General features: G+C 52.9%; 13 protein-coding genes across 13 annotated transcripts; 8 read left to right on the top strand and 5 right to left on the bottom strand.

The window, feature by feature from the left end:
• Positions 1 to 1,609, top strand: sho1 (osmosensor SHO1). The gene is made up of 4 exons (XM_071037643.1): positions 1 to 274; positions 324 to 473; positions 527 to 682; positions 740 to 1,609. Exons 1-4 carry the CDS (start codon positions 206 to 208, stop codon positions 1,247 to 1,249), a joined length of 885 nt encoding a protein of 294 aa, XP_070902434.1. The 5' UTR covers positions 1 to 205; the 3' UTR covers positions 1,250 to 1,609.
• Positions 1,610 to 2,614: 1,005 nt separating this feature from the next.
• BJX68DRAFT_263766 (PQ-loop repeat-containing protein) lies at positions 2,615 to 3,883 on the top strand (the record flags this gene model as incomplete). Its single annotated transcript, XM_071044772.1, has 8 exons — positions 2,615 to 2,786; positions 2,877 to 2,911; positions 3,000 to 3,085; positions 3,165 to 3,255; positions 3,315 to 3,444; positions 3,496 to 3,552; positions 3,599 to 3,647; positions 3,703 to 3,883. The coding sequence occupies 8 exons, from the start codon at positions 2,615 to 2,617 to the stop codon at positions 3,881 to 3,883; spliced, it is 801 nt and encodes a 266-aa protein (XP_070902435.1).
• A 588-nt stretch (positions 3,884 to 4,471) lies between these two features.
• Positions 4,472 to 7,182, top strand: BJX68DRAFT_263767 (uncharacterized protein; the record flags this gene model as incomplete). Its single annotated transcript, XM_071044773.1, has 3 exons — positions 4,472 to 6,110; positions 6,159 to 6,793; positions 6,841 to 7,182. The coding sequence occupies 3 exons, from the start codon at positions 4,472 to 4,474 to the stop codon at positions 7,180 to 7,182; spliced, it is 2,616 nt and encodes an 871-aa protein (XP_070902436.1).
• Positions 7,183 to 7,479: 297 nt separating this feature from the next.
• Positions 7,480 to 8,530, bottom strand: BJX68DRAFT_230426 (putative nuclear distribution protein RO10). Its single transcript, XM_071039204.1, has one exon. The coding sequence runs from the start codon at positions 8,290 to 8,292 to the stop codon at positions 7,999 to 8,001; it is 294 nt and encodes a 97-aa protein (XP_070902437.1). The 5' UTR covers positions 8,293 to 8,530; the 3' UTR covers positions 7,480 to 7,998.
• BJX68DRAFT_230430 (uncharacterized protein) lies at positions 8,517 to 11,439 on the bottom strand. The gene is made up of 7 exons (XM_071039205.1): positions 11,163 to 11,439; positions 11,034 to 11,105; positions 10,946 to 10,979; positions 10,738 to 10,881; positions 9,467 to 10,687; positions 8,996 to 9,420; positions 8,517 to 8,943 (listed from the first exon to the last, which is right to left on the bottom strand). Exons 1-7 carry the CDS (start codon positions 11,247 to 11,249, stop codon positions 8,587 to 8,589), a joined length of 2,340 nt encoding a protein of 779 aa, XP_070902438.1. The 5' UTR covers positions 11,250 to 11,439; the 3' UTR covers positions 8,517 to 8,586.
• Positions 11,440 to 12,102: 663 nt separating this feature from the next.
• BJX68DRAFT_206071 (serine/threonine-protein kinase) lies at positions 12,103 to 15,049 on the top strand. The gene is made up of 3 exons (XM_071037642.1): positions 12,103 to 12,702; positions 12,765 to 14,263; positions 14,310 to 15,049. The coding sequence occupies exons 1-3, from the start codon at positions 12,299 to 12,301 to the stop codon at positions 14,837 to 14,839; spliced, it is 2,433 nt and encodes an 810-aa protein (XP_070902439.1). The 5' UTR covers positions 12,103 to 12,298; the 3' UTR covers positions 14,840 to 15,049.
• A 31-nt stretch (positions 15,050 to 15,080) lies between these two features.
• Positions 15,081 to 16,556, top strand: BJX68DRAFT_206297 (bZIP transcription factor). The gene is made up of 3 exons (XM_071037644.1): positions 15,081 to 16,096; positions 16,151 to 16,224; positions 16,275 to 16,556. Exons 1-3 carry the CDS (start codon positions 15,299 to 15,301, stop codon positions 16,327 to 16,329), a joined length of 927 nt encoding a protein of 308 aa, XP_070902440.1. The 5' UTR covers positions 15,081 to 15,298; the 3' UTR covers positions 16,330 to 16,556.
• BJX68DRAFT_279627 (uncharacterized protein) lies at positions 16,557 to 18,152 on the bottom strand. Its single transcript, XM_071048773.1, has one exon. The coding sequence runs from the start codon at positions 17,960 to 17,962 to the stop codon at positions 16,787 to 16,789; it is 1,176 nt and encodes a 391-aa protein (XP_070902441.1). The 5' UTR covers positions 17,963 to 18,152; the 3' UTR covers positions 16,557 to 16,786.
• Positions 18,153 to 18,352: 200 nt separating this feature from the next.
• Positions 18,353 to 19,310, bottom strand: BJX68DRAFT_263773 (dual specificity protein phosphatase family protein; the record flags this gene model as incomplete). Its single annotated transcript, XM_071044774.1, has 3 exons — positions 18,353 to 18,690; positions 18,759 to 19,165; positions 19,243 to 19,310. The coding sequence occupies 3 exons, from the start codon at positions 19,308 to 19,310 to the stop codon at positions 18,353 to 18,355; spliced, it is 813 nt and encodes a 270-aa protein (XP_070902442.1).
• Positions 19,311 to 19,890: 580 nt separating this feature from the next.
• BJX68DRAFT_263774 (oxygenase MpaB family protein) lies at positions 19,891 to 21,370 on the bottom strand (the record flags this gene model as incomplete). Its single annotated transcript, XM_071044775.1, has 3 exons — positions 19,891 to 20,163; positions 20,217 to 20,948; positions 21,005 to 21,370. The coding sequence occupies 3 exons, from the start codon at positions 21,368 to 21,370 to the stop codon at positions 19,891 to 19,893; spliced, it is 1,371 nt and encodes a 456-aa protein (XP_070902443.1).
• Positions 21,371 to 22,219: 849 nt separating this feature from the next.
• Positions 22,220 to 23,991, top strand: BJX68DRAFT_263775 (terpene synthase family protein; the record flags this gene model as incomplete). The annotated part of the gene is made up of 8 exons (XM_071044776.1): positions 22,220 to 22,476; positions 22,546 to 22,672; positions 22,753 to 22,771; positions 22,839 to 23,027; positions 23,102 to 23,258; positions 23,326 to 23,415; positions 23,498 to 23,824; positions 23,910 to 23,991. The coding sequence occupies 8 exons, from the start codon at positions 22,220 to 22,222 to the stop codon at positions 23,989 to 23,991; spliced, it is 1,248 nt and encodes a 415-aa protein (XP_070902444.1).
• Positions 23,992 to 24,521: 530 nt separating this feature from the next.
• Positions 24,522 to 25,826, top strand: BJX68DRAFT_263776 (glycosyltransferase family 32 protein; the record flags this gene model as incomplete). Its single annotated transcript, XM_071044777.1, has 2 exons — positions 24,522 to 25,045; positions 25,109 to 25,826. 2 exons carry the CDS (start codon positions 24,522 to 24,524, stop codon positions 25,824 to 25,826), a joined length of 1,242 nt encoding a protein of 413 aa, XP_070902445.1.
• A 418-nt stretch (positions 25,827 to 26,244) lies between these two features.
• On the top strand, positions 26,245 to 27,756 carry BJX68DRAFT_263777 (uncharacterized protein; the record flags this gene model as incomplete). Its single annotated transcript, XM_071044778.1, has 5 exons — positions 26,245 to 26,300; positions 26,357 to 26,424; positions 26,477 to 26,482; positions 26,539 to 27,377; positions 27,454 to 27,756. The coding sequence occupies 5 exons, from the start codon at positions 26,245 to 26,247 to the stop codon at positions 27,754 to 27,756; spliced, it is 1,272 nt and encodes a 423-aa protein (XP_070902446.1).
• Positions 27,757 to 27,783: the final 27 nt, after the last annotated feature.

The raw sequence follows: 27,783 nt of genomic DNA on the forward strand, positions 1-27,783 counted from the left end.
ATCGGTCGCCGAACGCCTTCTGCTGTCGAATCGCGATATCCCGACTATAGTCAGCAAACAACCCTACGTATTACGCGCATCGAATCCGAAGTGACCAGGATATATATACAATCTCCCCCAAATCTTGATTTGCCATAACGTTGCATTTATCAACCGTCCCATCTTCGTTACATAAACAACAATCGCTCACGAAATAAACACAAGAATGCCAGGAGTACGGCTGAGCAATCTACTGGGCGACCCGTTCGCTCTCGCGACGAGCTCCATCGCAACGGTATGTCTTGGACTCGACGGACGTCGTTTCGCAGCTAATCATGGTGCAGCTCGGATGGGTGATTGCGTTTGTTGCATCTATCGCCGCGGACGTACAGGGGAGCTACCCCAGTTTTCAATGGTGGGCCATTGCCTATACGTTCTGCTGTAATATCGGAGTGATCACCGTCTTCATCACCGACTCAGGTCTCACTTATGGCGTAGCAGTATGTGTACCAATGACAAGGCCTTGGGCAGTGCTAACCAATGTTAGGTTGTGGGATATCTGGCCGCCGATCTGGTCATGAACTCAATCTCGGCCAATTCCATGTTTAACCCTTCCCAATCCGGCTCCAGGTCCTCAAATGATGATGGTCTTGCCGCAAAGCAAGCCGCAGGTGCCGGATTTATCCTTCTGTGCATGATCAACGTATGACTATCCTTCCAGATCCAAGTATAAATCAGCATCAGCTGCTGACCTCTATAGATTGTGTGGATCTTCTACTTTGGATCGACTCCCCAGGCCAAGCACCGTGGATTTATCGACTCTTTCGCCCTTAACAAGGAGCACCATGGCTCTTATGGAAACAACCGCCCAATGTCGTCAGCTTTTGGTGCACGACCCGAGACGACGTCGAGCCGCCCCCAGATGTACACCTCTGCGCAATTGAACGGCTTCGAGACCTCGTCACCTGTCTCAGGATACCACGGCGGTGCTCCTGGTGAGACGCGCAGCCCATCACAGGCACGCTTCACCAGCATGCCTGGCGGCAACACCAACCCTGAGACGGGGGCAGAAATCCCCCCACCAACTGAGTACCCATACAAGGCCAAGGCCATCTACAAGTACGACGCGAACCCCGAGGACGCCAATGAGATCGGCTTCGACAAGGGCGAGGAGCTAGAAGTATCAGATGTCAGCGGCCGATGGTGGCAGGCTAGGAAAGCCAACGGAGAGACGGGAATTGCTCCATCGAACTACCTGATTCTGCTATGATCGGAGCATTTTTTTCTCTGTTTTCTCATCTACTTTTCTTTTCCTACTCTGTCATGGGTCCTCGCTGGTTGGCGAGAAAATGTGTTTGATACCCTTCGAGTTGTATCACTCGGCGCACGTTCGGATTGCAACAACAAAGTCATGTTATGTCTTGATGGTCTTGGATTCTTCATTCTGTTACCTGGTGAACTGTAAGATTTTTATTTTGGATATGGGTTATTCTTCCATTTCATTATTTCATTCCAATTTTGAACCGAGCCTGTTGCGCTTTGCCAGATGTATGATTGTACCAGATGATTCCTTGAGTTTCTTACCATTGACAACGTATGAGATTGAATCAATAATTTTTCATGCGCAGGTCTGAGACGCCGAGTAGATTTGAAACCTTGAGTCCAAGAGCTTCAAACTCTAAACAACCCGGGTGAGCAGGAACTTTGCCAGGGACAGACTTTACAAGAAGTAGGGGTCATGCTTTCATGGAAATGATTCGGACAAGCTCCAACCAAGTATCCTTATTTCAACACCAACCGCATCCGGAAAACGAATCCGCGTCCTTGACCACAGGATATGAATAATAACGACATATTGGATGTCGAATGCACCGTGCACGAAATGTAATCGTCGATCGTAGATGTCCCGCTTGACAGGAACATATTAGCAAATCCAATCCGCCACGTTCCGATATGTCTCCGGCTGCGGATCCCGAGCCCCAGCGCAGCCACATCTCCTCTGGGCTTCCTGTCCGGTCTTAGTGCCTTGTACCTTGAGTGTGATCAAGGCTTTGTTTGGATATTTCTGAGTTTCTAGAACCATGAACACTACGGTTCAGCGCTACCTACGGCCTTCTGATAGACTGTATTCCGTACGGAGTACGTGTACACTGCACACGTGCCTTGGCCGATTGCTGATGGGTCCATCTAGTTCTTCGTAGCGGATAGTAGTTGCAACTGTGGGGATGACGAAGGGTCTAGATGACTTTTGGTGAACGCTCTAATTGACTGCAGAAGCTCGGATTCAGATTCCTCTTTGTGTATGAAATTTCCGTGGCTTTTGCTGACTGCTTTTGAACGGAATGTATAGAGCGGGAGGGCGTTGTAGGTAGGGCTGGATACCCCATATCATCCATGTTTGACTATGTTTGCTCTGGGTGAGGAGGGTATATAAGAAACATGGTCCGCTGTAAAGAAGATAGAAGCCGTGTCACTGTATTATCTGCTTTATACCATATATCGTTGCGTCTACTACAACCCGACGTTCCTTTCCTCCTGAAGATTCGGCGGGTCGATAAGGCAAGACTGGACGAGCCAACATCTCTCCTAAAATCCCACCAGATCGCTTGTATCCTCACTTACCTTCTCATACATCATGTCCACAACCCCGGAAACCGAGTCGCAAAACATCACCCTTGCCTCCAATGTGCTAGGCACAATTGGTACAGTCCTCTGGTGCATCCAGCTCCTCCCACAGATCTGGTCGAACTGGCGGCGGAAGGATACAGAGGGGTTCCCGCAGTTGATGATGCTGCTTTGGGGAGTTTGTATGTTTCCCCTTTCCGTATTTTAGGCTGGAGGAGAGGAAGAAAGTTTGGGAAGTTGAACGTGAGTTAGCTGACCAGTATGGCTTCTAGGTGCGGTGCCAATGGGAGCGTATTTTGTGCTGCAGGTATGTATAACCGATCTTCATCCCATGCGGTTCCAGAGGGGATTAGTGGAAGAGAAGAGTGAGTGAATAACATCGGACCTGGATATAGGAAGTGAATATCCCACTGCAGATCCAGCCACAGGTATTTGGGTTCTTCTCGCTGGTGGCTTGGGGGCAGATTCTGCATTATACCCAGTATGTGCTCCCCATCCGGGATGTACTCAAGCAAAGGCTGGAGTGGAGATGCTGATGCTGATGCTGATATCGCTTGCAGCAAGTTTTCCTGCCTTAAGGCCACAGCCATGGTGATAGGAACGGTTGGGCTCTTCGCGGGCGTTGAGGCGGCGCTGATTCTCTCTCTGAGGGTAAGTTCTTCTTTGTATTGTGTTCCCAAAGAAGCTGTGCCAGACTCTAACCACCACAGATACCGTATAATAACGGCATCACCTGGCCTGATTTGCTCGTCGGAGTGATTGCAGCGATCTGTCTGGCGGGTGGTCTGATCCCGCCGTACTTTGAGCTGTGGAAGAGAGGCGGACGGGTAATCGGAATCAGTATGACTTGTGCCCAATTGTGAGTTGATAGCGTGGGTTAATGTTGTATAGATTGGTTCTTCCTTGGGACGGATACGCTAGGGGGTCTCTTTTCTCTCTTTGCGCTTGGTATGTTCCCTTGGTGATGATTGCAAGGAATTGCTGACGGTAGTAGCGGCGCAGGGTACCTTTGATATATTGGGTGGCGTTCTGTATATCGTTGTGTCAGTCATTCCGTGGTAACTAGTTATGGCTGTATTGATGATTAATGATGAGTAGGATTCTCTTAGAAGTCGGGATTATTGGCAGCCACATTGGATGGCGCATTCGATACCGGAAATTACTTGCACAGGCCAAGATCACAGGCAGGAGTGTCGATGAGCTGCTTGGGGCGAAAGAGGCAGTGCACAACCGAGGCAGCGACAGCGATATCGAGAGTCAGATGCATGGGGAGAAGTGAAGTACCTAGAATATGGAGAGAATCGATGGTAGAGAGGCTTCAAGAGTATTTATGCAGGCCAGCTGGCGGACGACCAGACGAGGCTAGCGAGGCAGCGGGTTTACAATCATCAAATAATGTCGAGTAATCCAAAAATAATCGCCGATCGAGCTCGATGGCTCTGCAGTGACAGCTGGAATCGATATTAGCGGTCGTACGAGGATTCTGAAGCTGTGAGCTCCTGCAGTTTTATTGTTTTCCCCTCTTTCGACCTTCGCGTCTCTCCAATTCTCTTTTGTTTCCTTCCGTCATGTTCTCTCCTTTGGTGTCCTGTGCTGCATGAGCCGTGTCTTTTCTGATTTCTGTTTCTGCGTCTGCTTTTGCGTCTGTTTCTGTCCTTTACCTCGTTTTCCAGCATGACGAGTGACTTGTTTCTCCTGGACACCATCTGCGCCGCCGTTGAGGAGGTGATGACCCTTTGAGGTTGTTGCCAGGCCTCACGATTCCTTTTGTTAAGCGTCCGATTCTATGATTTGGTTTCTGTTGTGCTATCCGTTGCTGTCGATTCTGCTCTGCGTCCGCCTGGCCCTGCAATCGCTGGCTGTCAACATGTCAGAGCGCCGGTGGTCCACCAGGCTGAAAGCGAAGCTCTTGCGGCGATCGTCAATGTCAAGCAAAAATCACCCTTTCACCACCACATCCAACGCCTCGTCCTCCACCGGCCACAACCTCCATCAGCAGCACTCTCACCCGCACAGCAATCACGCCTTTGACCAGCCGGTCCGCCAGGACCATCACGGGGAGAAGGCGGCGGAGGAGCTGTCGCTGTCGGCCGACCCAAACTTTGCAAGCATTGCAACCACCGCGACGCCGCCCATCTCCACAACCCCAAACGTCCTCTCCTCTTCAGCCTCCCACCCTCCTCCACCTCTCTCCTCCGCCAGTCGTCCCTCCATCTCCTCCTTCGCCGACTCCCAGTATACGCCTGACGAGCTCGCCAGTCCTACCAGTTCGTCAGGGGGGCAATACTTCTTCGTCCCTGAATACCGGCGTCCCAACTCTCGCTCTTCAGCTCAACGCCACATCGAGGAGCCCCCTCCACCTACCAATCCGAACGCGAGCCCTTCGTCCACGGTAACAAGTAGGCAGGTCCTGCCTCAACCTTCACCGCAAGAGCAACAGCAGCTGGCCACCTCTCGACGGCGCTTCGAGCCAACCCACGATCGGGATCGTGCCCGATCCGGATCTAGCCGCAAAAGCTTCCCATCTGAGCTGCTCAACTTCCCCCTTCCACCGTCACGAAAGGCCGACCACGTTGCCCCTGCCGCTCCCCAAACTTCGCCTCCTGCACCAAAGGCTGATCGCTTGAGCGCACCACCAGCCTTAACTCCGCGAGAGCGTTACGCTGCTGGTGCCGGACCGGCCGAGTCTGTATCGCCTGCGCCCGTGAATGCTGTCGCAGAGAAGCAGGTCATAAGTTCTTATCAGTCGTTCCCGCTTCCATCGACATCGCTCGCCAAGCGACCGAGCTTGGGAATCCGTCGCCAGTCGCTTCTGCCTGCCTCTCATCAGCATCTGGTTAGCTCTTTGCTGGACACCGGGTCGTTCTCGGAACCAGACGGATTTGGACACAAACCTTTCCAGAGTACAAGCTCAGGGATGGGTTACCGTAAGATTTGGGTTAAGCGGCCAGGGGGGTCGGCTACGCTTCTGCCTACGTCCGAGGATGCGCTGGTCGACGAGTTGAGAGACCAAGTAGTGATGAAGTACGCCAACTCCCTGGGAAAGACGTTTGATGCGCCCGACATCATCATCCGGATTGCTACACGAGAAGGGACCACAAGACAATTGACCCCTGATCGCATCCTGAGTCCAGAGGAGCCCTTGATAGCGGTCCTGGATTCATACTACCCGGGTGGCCAGACGATACAGGAAGCTTTGGTTATTGAGATTCCTCAGCGTAGGACTCCTAAACCCTCGCCTCGCCATAACACGTACTATACACACTCTGAGCCGGGTGAGCATGGCGACTATTTCACTCTTATGCCAGCCAATGGCAACGTTCCAACCCCTCCGACGCACCAGCCCCATGCGCCTAATTCCGCCTCGTCGATCTCTATTTTGACTACCGGCATGGCGCCTGCGCTGCCGTCTCCGAGCGGGCGTGCTTCCCGTCACCGCCGGCCTCCTATTACTCGGCATACTACAAACTCCCCAACCATGCTCGGGTCAGCTACGAGTGCAAAAGGTATGTTTTTCTTTGGTTGATCAAGTGAGCTATGCTGATCTGTGACAGACCCTGGAGCTCAAGCACTTGCTGTTCCCAGTCAACCCACGCCACCGATTCCTACTCCTCCTGCTCCAGAGTCACCGCAGACCAAGGCACTTACGCCACCGGCACGCAGTGCATCTCCGCGCCCTGGCCCCACGAAGACGAAAAAGAATCGGTCAACTTTACTCAATGGAGCCTTTGGTGGACTTATCGAGGGCACAGTTCCGCCGATTAACGTGCTCATTGTCGAGGATAACGTTATCAATCAGAGGCTCTTAGAGGCGTTCATGAAACGCCTCAGCGTGCGATGGAAGTGTGCAGCCAACGGAGCAGAAGCTGTGAAGAAATGGCGTGAGGGTGGATTTCATCTCGTGCTGATGGATATTCAATTGCCCGTGATGAACGGATTGGAGGCCACAAAGGAGATCCGTCGGCTTGAGCGGTTGAATGGGATTGGCGTGTTCCCCAAGAAGGATTCCGGCGTGCGCAGTGCGGCTGGTGGGAATTCCACCAACTCAGATCCTCTAACTGAGGAGGACACGCTGCATGATTTGTCACTATTCAGGAGTCCTGTCATTATCGTGGCTCTGACAGCTTCCAGCTTGCAAAGTGATCGCCACGAGGCTTTGGCGGCCGGTTGCAATGACTTTTTGACAAAGGTAATTCTCTTCGAACTTAGTCGCACGTACCAAGCTAACATATGGAGCCCGTTCGATTCGAATGGTTGGAGCAGAAGGTGACAGAATGGGGCTGCATGCAAGCACTCATCGACTTCGAGGGCTGGCGCAAATGGCGAGGATTCGCAGACGACTCCAACCCAGGGTCAGATGACTACTCCAGTCCCACGCCAAAGCGCAACACCAGCGCGACTCGCAAGATTTCACCGGCCGCGCCATCGCCTTCTCCGTCGGCGAAGAAGGCAGAGGGCAAGGTCCGCCACTTGAAACGGAGTGACCTTGTTGAAGACTCCCCGGACAGCGGGGACGGTTCAGACTCGCCTGCGTCGATGAACGCAGAGCGTCCGCTTGCTCAGGACGTAACCATCTAAAGAAATCACCTCGCAAGGAACCATTTCCTTCTTAGTTCATATCGTCGTTTTGTTAGTTGTGTGTTAGATACCCAGCATAGCCATTTGTATCTGGACTTAGATATATCATGTTGAACAACTCGCGCATATGAAGAGTTGTCATAGTCACGATTAGTAGATAGAATAGTATAGTATAGCATAGCACAGAGGTCCAAAACATAAACATAGAACATGGTATCATCGTGGTCTATAACAATAACAAATGTAGACACACCCTCAACTCAAACCCCTGATATCAAAAACAAAAAAAAATCACGCATTCTCCCTCTCCCTATTGACTTCCCCTCTCCGAACTCCCCGCTCAACCCCCTCGATCCTCCCCTCCCACTCCCCCCAAACCTCTCCACCACCCAGTACCGAAACCTCATACCACCGCTGCAATACCTTCGCCGTGCGCACACGCAGCTCCGCAACCTCGCGCGCCTGCGCCTCTTGCTTTTTCGATAACGTATCAATCCGCGGCTGCAGCTCGATCAACGAGGCAGATTGTGTTGCGGGAGGGATGGGAAGGTCTTGCAGGCTTGTAAGGCGCGATGCAGTTTCGGGAAAGGAAGTGGTATATGAGAGGATTATGGCTGTCTGGGTTGAGAGGGGGAGGGATGGATCCTCTGATGGGGTGGGAGTTGAGGAGAGGTCTGTGGTGGTCGGAGTTTCGTTATCGGCGCTGGTTTTGCTGGTTTTGAGGTCGGAGGGTAATGGTGTGCTTGAGGGGGGTTTGAAAAGATCGGGGAATCGATCGTCTAGATATTCAATCCGTTGATTAGCATGCTTATCACACTAACACCACACTGCAGCCCAGCCCCGGGATATACAGTCCCACCAAACGGGAGAAAGGAGAAACATACACAACCCAAGCAGATCCCTCGCAACAGCCGACCTATCACGAAGCCTCTCCAATTCACTTTCCAGATGCAGCAGCCGTCTCGAGATAGTTTCCTCATACGAGGATGGTTTGGCAGGGGGCGTCGGAGACCCCGTCCAGGCTGCGTCGCCTGTGAGGAGGTATGTGAGGCGGTGGAGGCGCGATTCGAGGAGGTGCAGGGTTGAGGAGGCGGTTTTTGTTGGGTCCATTGTTTATATCTTGGAGATTCTAGAATTGGAGCGGTAGGGCGTTTGGCAGGAGAAGGCGTGGTTTGCGTGGGTGTTGGGTGGGATTATCGCGTTGTGTACTCTCTTGGTGAGGAGAGGACGGAGGTGGATTGGAGTTGGGGGTGGAGTGGAGTGGGTTGGAGAGCTCGCTGCGTGGCTTGGCGCTCAAGAGATCTATATTCCTACCATACTATACGGAGTACAAGCGAAGAGAAAAGTCAGTACCATGACGTCGTTTCTAAACCTATGTCATAACTACATCTCGAAAGTAGACCGCTAGGGTTGATCCCAGGCTGACTGACGATCCTGTCCCTGTCCCTGTCCTTGTCCCGGCTGAACGGCGCCCTGACTGAGTAATGGCCTCCCAGCCCTCTCCTGCATCTCCTGCCCCGGCTCTGTTGCCGAATCATCATCAAAAGACGAGACTTGATAGTCAAAGACGTTCACGTTGCGGGCGGCAATGTCTTCCGATGTGCCTTCTTCTCTGATCGACGGCGACGGGTAAGCGGGCCGTGAGCCGAATGTTTGTTCCCAGTCCACTTCTTGGGCTTGCTCTTGCTGTCTTGCATCTGCGTTGTTTTCCCAATCTAGCAGCTCTGCGTCGAATGCGGCGTTGTCTGCGTCTACGAAGGCCTAGAGGATGTTGTTAGTGAGATAGCTAGGTGGGGAAATGGAAAGATCGTACTTGAAGTGTAGGCGGGGCGGGCTCCTCCTTGAAGTTCATGGCGTTGCTATTTGCGTAGACTAGTAGGACATTCTTCGACTCTTCTCGCGCTGCGCGGAGGACTTCAACCTCTCGCACCTTGTGCGCGGTATATCCAATCACGTCTGCGTCTTTTGGGGCGGAGCTGGTGCCCCCGGTTTCGGCTTGTCGGGTCTTCGCATCGTCTACGGAGAAACTGATGCGCCACCAGTCGTAGTCGTCGGACGGCGGGGTTTCAGGATCTGGTATCCTGCGTCTTAGGACATATGTCACATGGGGCTCTGTGCACACGCCTCTCAGCGTGTACTTGTGGACTGGTGGTTCGCCCGGCGAATCCGACGGCTCCGTTAGGAATTTTGAAGAGCCCCTAAGGCTCTCAATGGCCTGTTGCTTGCGTTCCTCCAGTTCTGTGGGTGTTAGCTTGTAGTTTAATCGAGTGACGGAAAGACCAACTTTTAAGCTTGCCTTCAATCTTCTGTGAGATTGCTCTTAGCTCCGCAGCCAACTTTTGCACATCGGCGCCTGGTTCTGCTGTTGATATAGCGTCGTCGCCTGAAGTGCCCTTAGGGCCCAGTATTGCCGCAGCATCAGCTGCCTTTTCAAGCACCATCTGCGAGGTAAATCCTTTAGCCAAGCCCTTCGGCACCGAAAGACGGTCCATGATATGTTGTAGTCTAACAATGTCCTCGCGGACTTCCAGTCGTTGTACGCGATAGTCGCGTGAGATGTCTCGGCAGCTGGCGAGATACCGGTCTGGATAAAAAGTTGCGGGAACCTTCACGTCCGCTGCTTTCGCTGCTGAGTCGGTGTTGTCCAATCTGACTACCAGGATATCGGCGATATGTTCCAGCCACACATCGTCAAGCTCTTCTCCAGGGCTGTCGGCCCACATAGTACCATCCAGCACATCGTAGAGCGTTTGCCCGTGAACAGACTCTACGTACGGCTCTAGGGTATAAAACTCCTTATCAATCGGCGTGTCGTATGGCGCCAAAGGCCGCTTATACGCCATGGACATGAACACGGTCGTCAATGGATTTCCGGGATCGGCTCGCACGGCCGATTCCTGCCACGCCTCGAGAAATCTGCTAACGCTGCCCTCCGCATCATATGTAGACATGCTCTTCAGGCCGGCTAGAGCGTCCGCGCTACCAAAAGCTCGGGTTGTGGAGTCCAGAAAGGCCATGATCCTTTGGGCTTCGTGTAGGATATCATCCCAATCGGTGTCGCCGTCTTGTGCTTCGTGAATCGTCACAACTTTGGGAAGATTGATTGGTTGTCCATTCCACCATTGCGCATCATGCCCGTAGCTCGAAAGAGCCTTGTTCCGCAGTAAGAGAGCCTCGCGGGCTAGTGGTATGGAGTGCAGAATCGTCAAGAGCCCGCTCAGATGTAGGGCATCCTGAGACGGACGGATAAAGGCCGGTTCGCTCGCCTGTCTCTTGCGGTCAACCGGATCCGGGCTGATGATGATCTCGCGGGAGCTGGAGTTGAACAGCGTCATTGCCCAAGCGCCCTCGTCGTAATGATCCCGCGTCGCACGGCCAAATTTTTGATTTGAACTTGTGACGCCGGTCTCTTGCTGTCCGAGGTTTTGGTTCAAGGACATAGCTACCGCCTGCTGGAGTTGTCGTTCCTCCTGCTCCGCCAGTGTCAGGCCATTATCCGAGGTTTCTGTCAAGCGCAGTCAGCAGATGTCCTGTCAGCACTACCGAAATCCCTACCCTTCGTGTCCTGCGTGGTGACTTGTGGAGGCGGTAACTCGGGCGCGTGTGTGTTGTCTTTCATATTCATGGCGGACGGAGGGCGCGACGGAGGAATGAGGTTGGGGGAGACGGGGACGGCGTCGGAGTGTTCGATTTGGTACGCTGTCAGAGCAAGCCTGTCAGCATGTCAGGTTCGCCGAACCTTAAGACAGAAAAAACTTTGCACCTGACGCGGTAGATTCATTTTGATATGTTGTAGGCTTGCCAACCAATTAACGAGACTGTCTCCAATCGCATATAGAGGCCGTAGGTACCTGTAATAGTTGCGGGCCGATAGGGTCTTCGAAGTACGCATTGATGGCTTTACTTGCATCAAGATCGTTGGCCTAGGGCGAGCTCCATATAAGCTAGCTAGAAAAATTCACCGCGAAGAAGACGCATACCTTTAGGAAGCTGATAGCTTGCTCCCGAGACGTGTTCGTTATGCTTGTGAAGCTAGCGATAGCTTCCTCAGACGGTTCGGACGTCATCTTGGAGCTTCTGCCTTGCGGATAGCTGTGGCACGTGTACGACGGGCACGCGGGTGCCAGACTCTGGGCAAGAAGGGGGGAAAGAGAAAGTAAAATTAGAAGTGTGAGGGAAGTATAAGAAGACGAGAAGGCAACAGCCTTGGGGTGGCCAATGCTGGGGCTTGCGCAGCGGGTTTGGCGGAGAACAAGTGAGCTCCCCACCACATGACGCCAAGCCAGGACCCCTCTACGGCCTTCTCTTATATGCGCATTACCTTTACTGAGCTATTTGCTGTAGAGCAAAGGATCATTGCAAAGGCAATAGTGAATTTGTCTAGACACACCCGTGACTACAAAGGATATAATGGCAGCTCACGATAAGTAGAGAGATGAAAGAGGGGCTGATGGAAGATGGGATATCGCATATGGTCATAATATCTGGAAGTAGATGAGAAAGCAATAATACCATGGCTATGTTTCATGGTAAAAGCAAACATGCCAATACTTTCACCTGGGACTCCTGTTAATTGAGTGGTTTTCGAGGATGCTTTGGCGAGGATTATGAGAGGTGCAGCAGTGGGAGTGGCTTCCGCCCGCTGTGTCAACGACTCATCCAGAATCCGATCTCCTGCAGTTTTGCAACCTTGCACTACATCGAGCCTTGTACCATCCATCATATACTTACCAGGCCCGTCATTCCCTCGGCCATCGATTTTTCCGGATGGTCTTGAACTGAAAACTCAGTCCACTTGTCTGCTTTTCCAGTTCCTCCGCGGATTTGCGGGGAACGATCGCTTTCCTGCCACCTCAGGCGAACATGAACTAACTCATCTCAACACCCAAAACTCACGATTGGGGCTCCCATTCATTTACAAAACACATTCTTGGAATTTCGAGGCGCTGAGAAGGCGCAAAAAATTAGAACAAGAGGGCAGAAAAGTGAGTGACAGAGTCTAGGCGGGCTTTGCGGATATCCATCACGTCACGTTGTCTTCCTCCACATCGACCGACCTCCACCGCTGAGAAAGAATCCGACGACGTGCGATCTCGTCAGCTGCCGATCCATCAGGATGGCTGCTGCCTTTGATGACGAGGACCTCTCGGTCTCTCTTCCTCCTGTCGACCGCGACCGCCATCGTGAGCGTTCCAACGGCTCCAACAACCCCCCCAATCCCAACCAGTCCGCCATGGCCATGCCCCCGCCCTCGCGCCCGATCGGAAAGGGTGCTGACCCTTCAAGACAGTCACCGGCCACAATGAGGGATATGCAGCGGTTGGATCAGTATCATACAGTCAAGGTGCTAGGCGAGGGATCTTTTGGGAAGGTCAAGCTGGCCATTCACCAACCCAGTGGCCGACAAGTCGCCTTGAAAATCATCTCCCGCCGCAAGCTGCTCTCCCGGGACATGATCGGTCGAGTCGAGCGGGAGATCCAATACCTACAGCTACTACGACACCCTCATATCATTAAACCGTTTGTCTCTCCACGTTTGCAATTGACCATACGTGAATGGATGCTGACCCTTTCACCGCTAGGTACACCGTCATTTCAACCAAAACCGATATCATTATGGTACTGGAATATGCAGAGCGAGAATTGTTCGATTACTTGGTGAAGCGAGGCCGGTGCAACGATGCCGAAGCTCGCAAGTTCTTCCAACAGATCATATGTGCAGTGGAATACTGTCATCGTCATAAAATTGTTCATCGGGATCTGAAGCCGGAAAACCTGCTCATTGACCGAGACAAGAATGTCAAGATTGCGGATTTTGGCCTGAGTAATATCATGACGGACGGCAATTTTCTCAAGACCAGCTGTGGAAGTCCCAACTATGCAGCCCCCGAAGTCATCTCTGGTAAGCTGTACGCTGGTCAGGAGGTTGACGTATGGAGCTGCGGAGTCATTCTTTACGTGCTGCTGGTAGGACGGCTTCCATTTGATGACGATTACATCCCGGCTCTTTTCAAGAAAATCGCCGCTGGCAACTTCCACATGCCCACTTACATATCTTCCGGAGCTGCTCGCCTCATCCGGTCAATGCTCCAGGTGCACCCAGTGCACCGGATCACCATCGAGGAAATCCGCAAGGATCCTTGGTTCCTCCAAGATTTGCCCAAATACCTGCATCCGCCTTCTGAGGAGTTTATTGCCACGGGAGTTGACCCGCACAAAGCGATCGATCCCCGGAAGATTGCGTTGGGAAAGCCACAGGCCATCCAGAACAAGATCAGCCAGGTAGCAATCTCCAAGTTGGAGAGGAGCATGGGATATGGACGTGATGATATTGAAGATGCGCTCAAACATCCCGAGCCGAGTGCCATCAAGGACGCTTTCTTCATCATTGTGGAGAATGAAATGATGCAAACAAACTGTGAGAGAGGTAACATTGGTTATGAGAACAAATGGCTAATCCTGACAGCGCCTACGGATGACAATATGTTGAACCCTCCAGTTGTACCTTCCCCGCCACCAACAAACCGTGCTGTTCCCTCGACGGGATCTGGACGACCAGCGACGTCTCAGGCGCAGGCAGCGCAGTCACTTCCATCACGCACACGGTCCGGTTCCCGCCGACAACCTGTTCCCATGTCCTTGCCGGCCGATTCGGACGAATTAGAGGCGCCACGAGTGAGCCACGTCAGAATTCTGCCGACTAGCTTACCTTATGTTCATGATCAACTCATGGAACAAAGGGAGCGAGAACGGGAGCGTGAACGTGAGCGGGCGAGAGAGGACCGACAAGAGCAATTACAGGCCGGTCTGGACGATGACGACCCCCACCGGACTGCTCGGTCGCCGGAAGAACAGGAAGCAACAGCAAGAGCCTTGAAGCCGCATTCCCGCAGTATTGTTGATCTGGATAAGCTTCGGCTTGAGCCGCCAGAAAGCCGCAGCGCCCCGCATCAACCTAGAAAGTCTCGACGATGGCAGTTCGGCATTCGCTCTCGCAACCAACCATATGAGGCTATCCTCTATCTGTACAAAGCAATTGCGGCACAGGGGGGAATTTGGGAGATGCAACCCGCGGACACAGGTAGGCTCATTGGCAACTCAAAATGGTTCAAAACTAATCGTTATAGATGGTGCCGCGGACGACGATCTCGCCAACCGACCCTTGCAAACCAAGTATCCAGATTTGCCCTCCGACCATTATGTTCCCAAGGACTTGTGGTTCATCCGAGCGCGTCTACTAAAGGAAGGTGTCAGAGCACCCGGTACGTCATCCAGCATGCATAGCAGCCGCAGCGATCTCGAAGAGCTGCGGCGCCGGTTCAATCTGTCAGGAACCGCGATTTCAGAGGACAAGCCCACCGCAGCAGAGTCAACAGTCACATCAGGTGCTTCATCAGCTACACGGGAAGCTACCATCTCTCGCATCTCGTACGGAGTTTGGGTCTTTGTAGACATTCAGCTCTACCAGCTGGAAGAGAACAACTACATGGTCGATTTCAAATGCGACGGTTATCAGAACGTGATCCGCGCAGAAGGCGACACTGATTGGCACCCAATCAGCAAACGCTTCCGCAACAAGGACAAGGAGGTGACGAGTCCTTATCCGTTCCTGGACGTGGCATCCGACCTCGTGGCACAGTTGGCCGTGGCAAGCTGAACTGGGCATGTGATTTGATGAGGCGTCGGGCGCAGGTTTCATGCTTTTGCATGTGTGATCTTTAGCGTGCATTTGTTGATATAGGGCTGAGAGTGAAAAGGGGATCTATACATGTAATGATTTTGGTGTTGTACAGCATACCACACCGGTGTATGATAGGGTCTAATATCTGGAAATCAACCGTCCTGGCTTTCGTCTCGCCCAGCTATATCGTTGCGTATCTATGTAGTGATTCGTTGCCTTTGGACCGGGAAATTATAAATGCGATATCCGCATTAGGGAAAGGCAGGAGAGGAGATTGCGGGCACCAATAAAACGGCCAGGGATTCTCGTCTCACATGCTGCTCCCATGCGGTTGTTTTTCAACAACCTCATCAGCCTCATCGCCTCGACTACAATTACCTGATCCAACCCTGCTAGAGAGAACATATCGAGCACGCGAGCACAATCACCGCAGCCATGGAGTCCAGCTCCAAAGGCCCAGCACGGCTCAGCACCGCAGAGCGCAAACGCCTAACAGACCGCAAAGCTCAACGCCAGCGACGAGAACGCATCAAGACGTATATTGCCCGCCTAGAAAAGACACTAGAGGAGCTTACCGCAGCATCCGGAAATGGCGTGGAAGCCACCCTCCTGAAACAGCTGGAGCAACAGCGCTCAAAGACAGAGCGCCTCACCAACGTAATCAACCACATTCACGAAGTCCTCGAGGAGACGCGCAGCTCGACGTCGCCGGGGCCGGAGGTATCATCGCCGCTCCTGACGCAGGAAGAGCCGAGCGCGTCTGCGTCTGCCCCTGCGACAGCTTCTGCGTCTGCATCCTCAGCAGCACTTGCATCCGCCATGGCCGCAGCGTCAACATCAGCACCGATCCCACGCCTTATCTCGCATTCAAACCCACTGGCGCCACAGGCACATAGACCGCCATCATTCACAATCAGCGTAGACCTACTGACGAAGATATCGTTGCACAGCCAGAACCCGAGTAACAGCGGGACGCGAAACTATTTCCAGGTCGTCAACGAGTCGATTTCGAATGTGGCCAAGGAGCGCAATTCGATACTTCCGTCGACGATGGAGGATGACGACGATTTGGCAATTCGCGTCGCGCTGTACGGGTGGGATTCGATCCGCACTGGGCGGAGGAATCTTGATCGGGTCTGGGGTCTGCTTCAGGCGCTGGATCAGGGGATTTTTTCGAGGACGGGGTTGGTTGAGAGGGCGGCGATTTTGAGGCTGATGAGGTCGATGATCAAGGTGCGTATATCATGCACATATACTATGGCGGAACCAACAAGCTAATTCTCGCAGTGGCAGTTGTCCCAACATCAGCATGACCCTTCGCAGCCACCGATTCCTTCGATTCCATCATTCATGTTTCCAACGTATGTCGCTGCAAAGTACCATAACTGGTATAATCAAGCTAACAAAGCAGTGTCACACAAACCATGGTCCCTCACGCTCCAATTATAGACTTCTTCGCATGGTAAGTCACCCGGTATAATAGCGAACCAGGCTAACAACCCAGGCCCAACCTGCGAGACCATCTCATCGTCTCCGGTATCACCAACATTACAGAAACAACAGCAAGCCTCTACGTCTCGCAGATTCGCATAAAGTGGCCCTACGAGCTTCGTGACATTTGCAAATACAACGTCTCCGAGGACCGCTACCGCTTCTCCACCGAGTTCGACGCCGCCTACTACGACCTGCAGTCGTGGACGATCGGCTCCGGACCGCTGCAGATGCTTATTGAGAGCGGGCCGTCGATGGCCGGGCTGGACCCTGCCTCTGTCGGCGCTCAGGGGGCGCATGGCGAGGAAGCCGAAGGGGAGGTTGACGCAGGGAGCTACTGGGACCGGCTGCTGGATAGCTGTGATCAGATGTGACATTGCTGGACATTACATCATATAATCATACTGTACGAGTCGGTTTATATACTCCATGTTACCTCCCAACCGCAAACGGGCACCCAAGGGTACTCCCTCCTCCCTGCCTGGCATACTCTCTCATCCTGGCCGCGTCGGCGAGGACATCCTCCCTCGATTTCTCCCTAAACTCCTTTGGCCCCAGCTCCTCGGGCAGATACCCATCGCTCAAATACTCTGGGCCCGGCAATGGCCTGCCCAGGGCGATCCCCAGCCCAAGCGCCTTGAGAACCCTCAGCACCCACGTCTCCCCAACATACCATGGCTCAAACGCATAGACCTTTCTCCTCACCCTCCCCGTCCTCACATCCACCTCGCCACCAGCATCAACCGCTCTAAACCGCGGCAAAAACAAGACGCGAACAACCCAGGCCCTAACATCCAACACCCCCTCAACCAGACCAACAACCCACCCCGGCGGCTCCGCAACCCCAACCAACGGCCTCACCCTGGGCTCAATCAGCGCCGCCCCAACCCACCTCCCCAAACCCTGCAAGACCCTCGGCAGGAAGCGCACATAAAGCCCCAGCGTCGTCTCGACGCACGCGACATTACTCTCCGCAAAGTACATGTGCGTCTTCTCATACTCCTCCACCCAGACGCCCAACTCGTCAATCGTCGCGGGGACACCGACCATGCCCATGCGCAACGCAATCTCCCTCCAGTACACGAACACGGCGACGCGCTCAACCTGCAGCAGCGGCCTCCACTCGAACCGCTCAATCCACCGCAGCGGCTCGAGGACGAACAGCGCAAATGTATGGATCATATCCTCGTTTGTGATCTTGTTTCCGTACTGTCTATGGATCCAATTCATCTTGCTCAGCGCCGTGAGGCCGCGCTCTGTATCCAGGCCGCTGGTGAGGAGTTCGGATATGAAGATTGCTGTATCCTCTGAGCGTTTCGCGACGGTGCGTGGGGAGGTGAGGCGGCGGGTTGCGACGAGGAGGGAGGTTCCCGAGGGGATGGCGTAGGATTTTAGGAGGGCGAATTGTGTTGACACTGCGTAGGAGAAGGGGAATTCAGCGGTAAGGATTGAGAGGAGGATTGGGTGGGCTTGGGAGGGGGTCATGGCGTAGGGGTTTGGGGTGAGGTGGGCGTATCTCTTGGTTAGGTTGTGCAAGTGGCGTGTGCGGAGGATGGAGGTTAGGAGGAGGTAGAGGGTTGTTAGAGCTAGTATCACGAGTAAAGACATGCTGACTGTTGCTCTTGCTTGTATGTCAGAAGTTGGGTATAGAGTAAACGAATGTGGGGAGGGGGCGTGGGCTGAGGAAGAAGACGGTATATAATCTATGGTTGTGGTGAGTCAGTAGCGGAGAGTCAGTTCGTGCACAATGCACATGCTTCAGGAGATGATTTGATACTGTATGCAGATGTGATTGAGATATCTTTTTCACAACTAATACTACGGATATTCCCTGGTCTCAGGGTCCAAGGGCATAAGGCTGTGTCGTTGGGTATTCAACCGACTATCCGCACTCGCTCTATACAAACCCCTCTCTTATCACCGCTTGATAATTGCTCCTCGATCACAGGTCAGCGACCCTCATGGCCCTGAAACTAGGGCGCCGTTGTTCAAGAGAAGTTAGGTATCATCTTTCATCAGAACTCCCAACCTCGCTACCATTCTTCTGATGCAATCCTCTCTGGCGCGCTGAAAGTCCTTGAGCTGCTCATGGCTGTATACCTGCGCAACGTCTTCTTTCCACGCTGCATACTCCGATTCCTCAATTAGCTGGACTTGCCCCTCTTCTTCCTCTTGATCATTTTCCTGATCTTCTCCCCCCGGCAGAAAAACACCGAACCCGCACCTCTCCCACATTCTTAACTGATACTCGAACCCGATATTCGGCGCAATCACGGGTCGAGATTGCCGCGCAGTGAGAAGGGCAGCGGCGTAGGGAAGCGAGAGGTATTTCATGACTAGTAAGATCGAATCAGTCCATTGCAGCCAGCAAACATTATGTAAAGTATGGTGGCCGAAGACTTACTGTACGCAACAACCACGGACCCCGAGCGGGAAACCCCTTGGTTGCAGTGAACAAGAACCCGGCCTTGGTCCTGGCGTGTAGAGGTGTCCACGCCGGATTCCTTTCCTGCATTCACCTGATCTTCCTCGGCTCCATCCAAAGGAGCAGTCCCAATAATGGCATCATGAACCCAATCCAGCATCCCATCCAAGTGCGCGAGCAAGTCCTCCATCGGATCATCGTCCATATCAACGTGTTTCCGAGTTATCCTTCGCAGGTCCGAGCCCGTATTTGTGACCGTCTCTGTCCCATCATCTGTCGCGTCTTTATAACTCGAAGGTCGAGGCCGGTCTTCCCAGCGGAGTATGGATAGGATGTGTGTAATGCGATGCTCGGTTAGGAGGGAGTTTGAGCGTGCGGCAAAGCGGCTGTTTCTGTCAATATCTTGAAGTGAAGACGATGCGAAAAGAAGAGAGTGAGAGTGATATAAGAGGGTGAGGCGTACTCGGAGATGTAGAGGCCTGGCACGGCGAGGACGGGGGAAATGGTTGTTCCTGGGAGGAGGGGGTCCATTGCGGAGCGGACTTTATTAGGGTAGGAATGCAAGGTAACTTCTTCGGATAGGTAGGCGAAATCTAACGTGGTATGAGTATGGAGTAAAGCTATCGATGTAAGTTGTAATGGATTTATTCAGATTGCGATTGCCGCAAATATCGCTGCCTTGGAGGCCGCAATGGAGATGCATTCCTTCCCTCTTCTTGGGGACCTTACTATGTCATGCTGACAGTCCAAGTACTATGGCAGACAAGGCACTCTACTTTATAAGTTTGATGACCCATCGCTCTTTCCGAGTCTATACTTCTGATCGTACCTTCCTGACTGGAATCTGATTATTCGTCCTCGCAAGGAAGGTGCGATGGTCGTGGTACCGGTCGCTCCTTCCTAGCCCTAAGTTACCCCGTGCCTTCCTAATTTAGGTACGTACCACTCTCGTGAGGAACGTGCGAGGACAACAAGGGTCACTTGCTACTTCCTTACTTTGTCGTACCATACAGCCCATCGCACCTTTTCAGTCGTAATCTTTCAACGTGTCTTCCCTGTATGGATCTAAGCCCGGACCTAGTACTAGCACGACCTCATACTTTCCCCGACATTATGTCAAGGCTCCAGACACGGATGCAAGCAAGGTCGGCGTATACCTCAATACCCCAGCCACTGCCCCAATAGTCATAAGCACGCTCCCACCCAGAACACCAAGGAAAACCATCTCCGCAAGCCCGATATCCATACGCTTGGCTGCACTCTGACCTTTGGAAGCGTACGCCTCTTTCCCGGTCTTCCTTCCCATCTGCGGAACGTATTTAAAGTCAAACCGCGTCCGCGACTTGCGCTGAACGATTCCTGAGTATAGGTTTGTCCGGAAGAACTATCGTCATTAGTACAATCAAATCCGTGCGAAAGGCTTTTGAGGAAGCATACGTTGACCATGAATGAATCGACTCCCGGTATAACTTTCTGCACCCAGGCAAGGACAGTTGCAAATATCACGAAGCCCACAAACGACAGTCGATATACGATACCCGGTCTTTCCAGCTCAAGCTCATCGCACAGCGCATCGCCGTTGATCCAGCGACTTCCCGCCGCGACAAATCCGCTTGAGACACTGAACGGTGGGGGCAGGTTCGTCACGCACTCTAGAAAGTTGTACGCTACCGTCCGTGAGGTCTCCGTCGTGCGTACCTCGTGCACGAGGAAACTCTCCATCGCACACTTTGCCTTTTCGACCGTCTCGAAGTAGCTCGTTGGCGTGCCGAGGAGGTGCGCTAGATACCGGAAGACAGCGATATAATCCGCGATCTGCCTGTCATCAAGCGGGATCAAACCAAACATGGGCAATTGCAGCCACATTGGATTGCAGCAGAAGGTGCTGATCGAGTGTATACTGTCGAGGGTGTTGACGGGGATGCCGTAAGTCTGCGTGTCGAAATAGTCTGGGCGTCGCTGGCAGAGTTGGAGAACCCGATGGCGGACCGATGAGTGTAAGAGGCGGACTCGGACGGTTGCGATATGTCCCTCGCCCTCAGGTTTTATCGAAGCTGCGTTCTGCGTGACCTGGATGAGCCATTGAAAGGTCTCGAGGAGGCGGCCAAGAAGCATGCGTGTCGAGAAGCCCCCAGTGCGGACGAGTACTTCGACAACGCCTGGGGCGGCCTTCAGTAGTCAGTCAACTAACCAAGCACAGATACTGAGAAGGGACAGTGGAGTACCGAGTTCTCTGCCATAAAGCCCTGCAGTGCGAAGCCCACAATGTTCGCAATGGCATACCGATAAAAGAACGTCTGGCCCCGAGTAAGCTGGTCCCAGTCTACCCAGTCGGGAACCGTATGGACTTCATCCCAGAATTTAGCGAGAATTGGATCGGTCGTGTGGTGCTCGCGCAAGATCTCATAGACATCTGCCGACTTTGTCTCGCTCTCTTGACGGATCGCCTGGATTCTTTCTAGGGCAGCCGCGCCCAAAGTGTCGTACTGCTGGCGGAATGGCTCTATCTCCTCTTTGGATAGATGGTCTTTTGTCCAAGTAAACGAGTAGCCACAAACCGTGACCCTTTCGCCGATTTTGGGGTTTCCCATGGCCGCTTCTTCCGATTTGTCTCGGACTCGACTATGGAATGTGATGAGCGGATTGACCGACTATATACTAGCGGGTCACTGCCCCTTGCCCCTTCAACAATCTACTCGACAGTATTTCAACTATCATGTTTACTCTGCCCCACGTGCAAGGCAGAGAGCTGAACACGTTTATATTTCGAGGACGCTTGCCTCGGGCTATTGACCCTACTAACCACTAGTAGTAACATCCTGCGCCCCCTCATGCCGGTCCGTGCCCAAGTGTGGATTCAGACTGGCCCCAGCCAAGCTCACTGCCACAGGGCGAAAACCGCGAAAACAAGAAACTGTCCATCGACGGCATGGCACGCATTATCACAACAAAGCCATTCTTCCGCCTATGTAGGCGACAAATGGGTGATGAGGTGACGACGACTGAACTATTGATCTCGTCACATACTAGGGGGCGTAGCATCAAAAAATCCCACGCAGGAGAGCGTTTAGAGCTCGATCGAGGCCTTATAGTCTGTGCTGCAAGTGGAGCGTCATCTGCAAGAAGAACGATCGCCGCACTTTCCCCTGCAGAATGGCCCACTCGCTATCGTGGTCCAAGGCGTGACAATGGCAGTGCCTGAGTCATGACGCAGACTTGGTAAGAGCCTAGACTGATGTAATCACTCCAGCTGAATGAAATGGCATTGTAGATTGCGCTTTCTTATTGCGCATCCTTTGTGGGGCCCATTACAGCCGCTGGTTCATAGAGTAGAGAGTATATAAGCGAAGCTGTCACCCTTCGGCGCTCCAAATACGGATGCGGACTACCGACAAGCTCCCTTATCGTCCAAAGAAGCAATGTATCTCGAAACTATCCAAATGGCGCTCGCGGAGCTTCAGAATATATTTTACCCAGGCAGCGCAGAAACGAGTTCGGGCTTCAAGTGCCTTCCACCTCCGATCCCAGGAACAGTGCAAGAACAATCATCAGAGAATGAGGAAAAGGAGGAGGAGGATGACGGGCTGTATACAACAGTCCACCTCCCAAAAATGTTTACCCTCTTTCTCTCCGGCAATCCACCCGTGAACCCATATTACGCGGAGGTTAGGGCAGAGTCTGAGCGGTGGCTAGCCAGGTACGTTTTTCATTCGACACGCCAAGTCGCGTGTCTTTTGGACATCGTCGGCCGACTAAGACGATATAGGGCATGTAACTTTGACCACCGCGCAGCAAGGCGGCTGGCCAAGACCGACTTTTCGTATTTCTGCTCGATATCAGCCCCTCGTGCGGGGAGGGAGGAGTTGAAGACTGTATGTGACTGGGGGAATTGGGTATGTGGCTTCCTATTTTCTGAGAATGGACGGAGATATAAGCATAACCAATGGATGGCTTGCTGATTGTGGTTGTATAGGTTTTCCCATTCGATGATAGTGTGTGCCCCAAGACCACTTCCTCTTCCTCTCTTTCTATTTTGCCCGAGGCATGCTAACGAAGTAGTGTTCGACAGCGGCGCCCTAAAAGACAACCCAACCCGAGCTCAAGAAGTTATCGAGGATCTTCTCGCTGGGATGGGCATGGGACTAGAATCCAGCAAATCCTCACCTCAAGCCGAATGCCGAGCAGACGATCCTCTAATCCAGGTCCACAACTCTGTATGGGAGCGCATCGTCAAAGCCTCCCCGATTGGTAAGCACATCTACCCATCTACGCATCTACCTCCTTTGAATCGGGGAGATGTTTGCATTAACGACCCCTACCAGGCACACAACGCCGCTTCGCCCAGTCAATGCACGATTACTGCATGGGAAGCTTAGTGCAGGTGCAGAATGCCTCGACACAGACGTATCCTTCCATAGAAGAGATGCTGGGTATCAGGCGGCGGTCTTCGGGCGTGGCGCCTTTGTTTGCGCTTGTTGAGTATGTCCTTGCTTCTTTCTAGCTGCTTCGAGTTTGATAGTGGAGAGACTGACAGTGTTATCTACAGGTATGCGCATAAGCTCAACATACCGGACACTGTGTTCGAGACCAGATCTATACAGGAGATTGATCGGATCGGCGTTGATTTGGTTCTCATGTACGATTATCCAACGGTCCCTCCTCTACTTCACAAAGGAAAGAGAAAAGGCTTGCGCTTACAAGTGGATAAATCATAACAGACAAAACGACATCCTCTCCTACTGCAGAGAAGAAGTGCGTCTCTCCCTTTCAGTCTCCTCCCCACTCCTCCAACCTTCCCTCCCACTAACCAGTCTATACCAAATCCAGAGAGAAGGCGTCTCGCACAACCTCGTCGCCATCGCCCGCCGAAACGGCATGTCCGCACAAGCCGCCTTCACACACGTTGGCGATATGCTCTCCTCGCGCTACCGCGACTGGTACTTGGCGCTTGCGGAGCTGCCCAGCTGGGGCGAGGATGTGGATGTCCAGGTGCAGGAGTATGTGGAGGGGGTTAGGAGCGTTGTTAGGGCTAATTTGGGGTGGAGGTAGGTTTCTTCTTTTTTTTTTTTTTCCTGTTTTTACTGTGGAAGATTTCTTGCTAGTTGGGAGTGTGTGCTGACGGTGAGCCAGTTTTCGGTCGCAGAGATACTTTGGCGAGAGGGCGTCTGAGGTTCGGAAGTCGGGGGTTGTGAGGGTGCAGCGGGTGTTGTGATTATCTTATCATCTATTACCTTACTATTGGAGATGGGTTTATGCTTAGAGTGTCTGGTTGTCGGTGGCCTGTCGTCAGTTAGGGCTACCATGTCCGCATGCGGAAGTATAGCTGTGGGTCTGTGGGGTCCCAAGTCAACAATTGACTCATGATAGAGTAATAACTACTAGATTATGACAGCTAACTTTTGACCTTGGAGATCCTGGTTATTAATTCTCGGTAGTTTCCGCTTGCGGGCATGTCTCGTGGTCCGCCTTGATTTACATTCCACATTCCCGATCAAGGGGGAGTAGACCCTTCGTACGCCCCAGGAACCAAGTGACAGCCAGCTCAAGTAAGCAGCACAATTGCATTCGGAAAGTCGCATCAGTACCTTGTCCTTGCTAGAGCCAGGTCTGACTTGTGTAGCTATACCCAGTTACTGACCTTTGGCATTGAGTAGATGGTAAAAGTAGCCAACACCCTACACCTCCCTTTTATCCCTACAGTCACCACATGCCAGATCCCATTCCTCCAACATCTCCGCCAGCATGACAGTCTCCGAGAAAGCAGGTCATCTTCTCCTCCAGACCACGCGCCGAAAATCCCCAGTCTTCATCCTCCTCGCCCTTATACTGTTAATAATCATCTACCCCTTCCGCTCAACCCTCCTGCCGACGACAGCAACAGCCTCCATCGCAAACCCTACAGACGCCATAACCACAGATCCAAAACCCGACTCGCAATTCCCCTCCCAAACCCAAAAAGAATCTCCAACCCTCCCAGCGCGCACCCTCCTAACGCGGCCGCTCTCCCACGACAAAACCACAATCCCCAAGATAATCCACCAAACATGGTTCCCAGCGGGGAGCAACATGTCCGAGTCGGCACAGACATGGGTCGCGACGGTCAAGCACCACTACAGCGACTGGGAGTATGTGCTCTGGGACGACGAGAGCAATGAGGCGCTGGTGCGCGAACATTTTCCGTGGTTTCTCGAGACGTATAAAGGTTTGCCAAAGGAAATTAACCGTGCGGATATGGCAAGGAATTTTTACATGTTTCTTTTTGGGGGGTGAGTCCACTTTTTTTCTCTGACACAGCTTGCTTGTTGCCAGGGTTAATTGGCTTGCGATAGGATGTACGCCGACGTCGACACCGAAGCCCTCCGCCCCATCGACCCGCTCTTCGCATCACACGAGGTATCGCTAGCATCACACTTGGATATCCTCTCCTCCTCCTCCTCCTCCTCCTCCTCTTCTTCCCCTGTCACCAAAGCCGGAAAATCTCAAGTCCAACGCGCCTTCATGGGCCGCATGGCACACACCCTCGACCCGGAGGGCCTCGGCGCAATCCCCAACGGCTGGATGGCGTCCCCACCAGGGCACCCCTTCTGGCTCCTCCCCGTGCTCTCGGTCCTCGAGAACCCCAAGGGCGACGGGAGCGTCGAAGGGATGACGGGCCCGGGGATATTGGGCCCCCTCATCAAAGAGTACTTCGCGAGCGCGAGTACGGGCAGCGATGGCGGGTTGCTCCGACAGCTCTGTCGACGGATCCGCGAGTTGAGTGGTGGAAGTGCTGGAGATTGGAGTTCCTTTTGCCCTAGAACTGAACATGGGCATAGTCTGGAGGATTATGAGGATGCCAAAGATGGGCAGGCGGGGGAGTTGGCACATGCGCTGATCCTCCTCCCGCGCGAGCAGATCTACCCGTTTAGCTGGGCGGATGATGGCGATGCCAAGGTTTGTCTGGGGGCCAAGTCGAATGCGCTGTTTGATCCCGAGGCGTGTAAGAGGAGGATGAGGGTTGATGCGTGGCCGAGTTATTTTATTACGTATTGCACGCATACTTGGTAGATGTGTTTTTATTCAATGTTGAATGTATGTACTTATTAGTGAAGATATTGATACGTTTCTCTCTAGCTTCAGATCCAGGTATAGAATCTACCTAGGGCCAGTCAGTCAATACAGTTGGTACAAAAAACCAAGCCAGAAATACAACGACCACTAATCAATGAATAAGTAGTAAGCAGTCGCATACGCCCCGGATGTAGACGGAGTAACCTTGGCAAGTGGACCGGCAGCCAGCGGTTAGGGTTACAATGCAACTGAGGCCCATCAGGTGGTTCCATGAATCCCTGGTTACTCGCGTTGCATCAGCGGCAGGGCGTGACCAGGTATCTGCCAGGGCCCTTAAATGTCCTTCTAGTAGTAATAGGAGGAGGCTCTCGTCCCTCGAGGCTTTGTTAGTCGACTTTGTTTGAGGATCGACAGCATGTACGCCAATTCCGCGCCTAGAAGGCAGTCTTGGAATATAGTTCTTTGCACATTGTACGTTGATCCACCGTGTAACCAGCATTTCTGCTGACGGGTACTAACTGGTGAAGAAACTGGATCTTCTGGTCGAACCTCACGATCCTCTTTAACAAATGGATTCTCGAGTATACCCCCTTTAGTGAGTCCAGCAACCCTACCTGACATCAGGAAAGCCCAACTAACCTCACTAGAATACCGTACGCCACATCACAACCCTCTCTCACATTCTTGTACATGTACTAAATTCGTCCAGCAATCCTCTTGACAACATGGCACCTCCTCTTCGCCACGCTCGCAACCCAACTCCTCGCGCACACAACCCCCCTCCTCTCCGCCCGTGCATCCCTCCCCATGAACGCCCGAATCTACGTGGCCCGCATCGCCCCCATCGGCCTCCTCTACAGTGCAAGCCTCGTCTGCAGCAACGTCGCATATGTATATCTCAACGTCGGGTTCATCCAGATGCTCAAGGCCGCGGGGCCCGTGGTAACCCTGCTAACGAGCTACATGTGGTCGGTGACGGAACTGACCGCGGGAAAGGTGGTGAATATTTTGGTCATTGCGGTGAGTGTGGGCGTGACGGTTTCGGGGGAGATGAGGTTTTCTTGGGTTGGGGTTGCTTTGCAGGGGGCCGCGTTGGTCTGTGATGCGAATCGGTTGGTGCTTATGGAGATTATTACCTCGAATTCCTCTTCTTCTTCTTCTTTGACTTCAGAGGAAGGAGAAGAGCAGAGGGGAAGAGCCAGGCATAGAGATGAAGAGGAGGGAGTGGACGAGGGCAAGGATATCGAGCACACCGGAGCAGAATCCGACTCCCAGGCTGAGTCCCAGGTCAGCAGCATAACCAACCTCGGCAAGATGGATCCCCTCGTGAGCCTCTACTACACAGCACCAATCTGCTTCGTCATGAACGCCATCTTGGCATGGAAAGCTGAGGTGCAGCCGCTCCTCTTATCGCAGCTCGAGGAACGTTCTACTTCTCACACATCATCGTCACTCGGTCTTGGGGATATAATCCTCGAGACAGGCCTATCGACGCTATTCGCCAATGCCCTGGTTGGGTTTCTGTTGAATGTGGCTGTTTTTACACTGGTATGCTACCTTGCCCAATACCTTCTCTTCCCCTCTTTCTCTCCTCTGAAAACGCATACGGAACTAACGTGTTCAGATTGGCAAAACATCCGGCCTGACAATGACGCTGGTTAGCATCCCGAAGAATATCCTGCTCATCGGGGCGTCTGTGGTTCTCTGGGGGACGCGAGTTTCCCTTGTGCAGGCTATCGGATATGCAGTTGCGTTGGGAGGATTGGTTGTTTATTCTGGAGGTGGTGGGTGGCTTGCTGACATTCTGGGGGTTAGAGGGATGGTGGTTTGGGGGTGGAGGGCATGGAAGAAGGTGAGGGGGAGAGAAAGGGGGAGGGGACGATATGTGGAGGTTGCGAGGAAGGAGGAGTGGGAGAGACTGGTGTGATAGAGTGTGCTTTGGTCTTTCTCAGAG

This window comes from Aspergillus pseudodeflectus (genome assembly GCF_044049435.1).
Source record: "Aspergillus pseudodeflectus strain CBS 756.74 chromosome Unknown BJX68scaffold_8, whole genome shotgun sequence".
Taxonomy (NCBI): Eukaryota; Fungi; Ascomycota; class Eurotiomycetes; order Eurotiales; family Aspergillaceae; genus Aspergillus; species Aspergillus pseudodeflectus.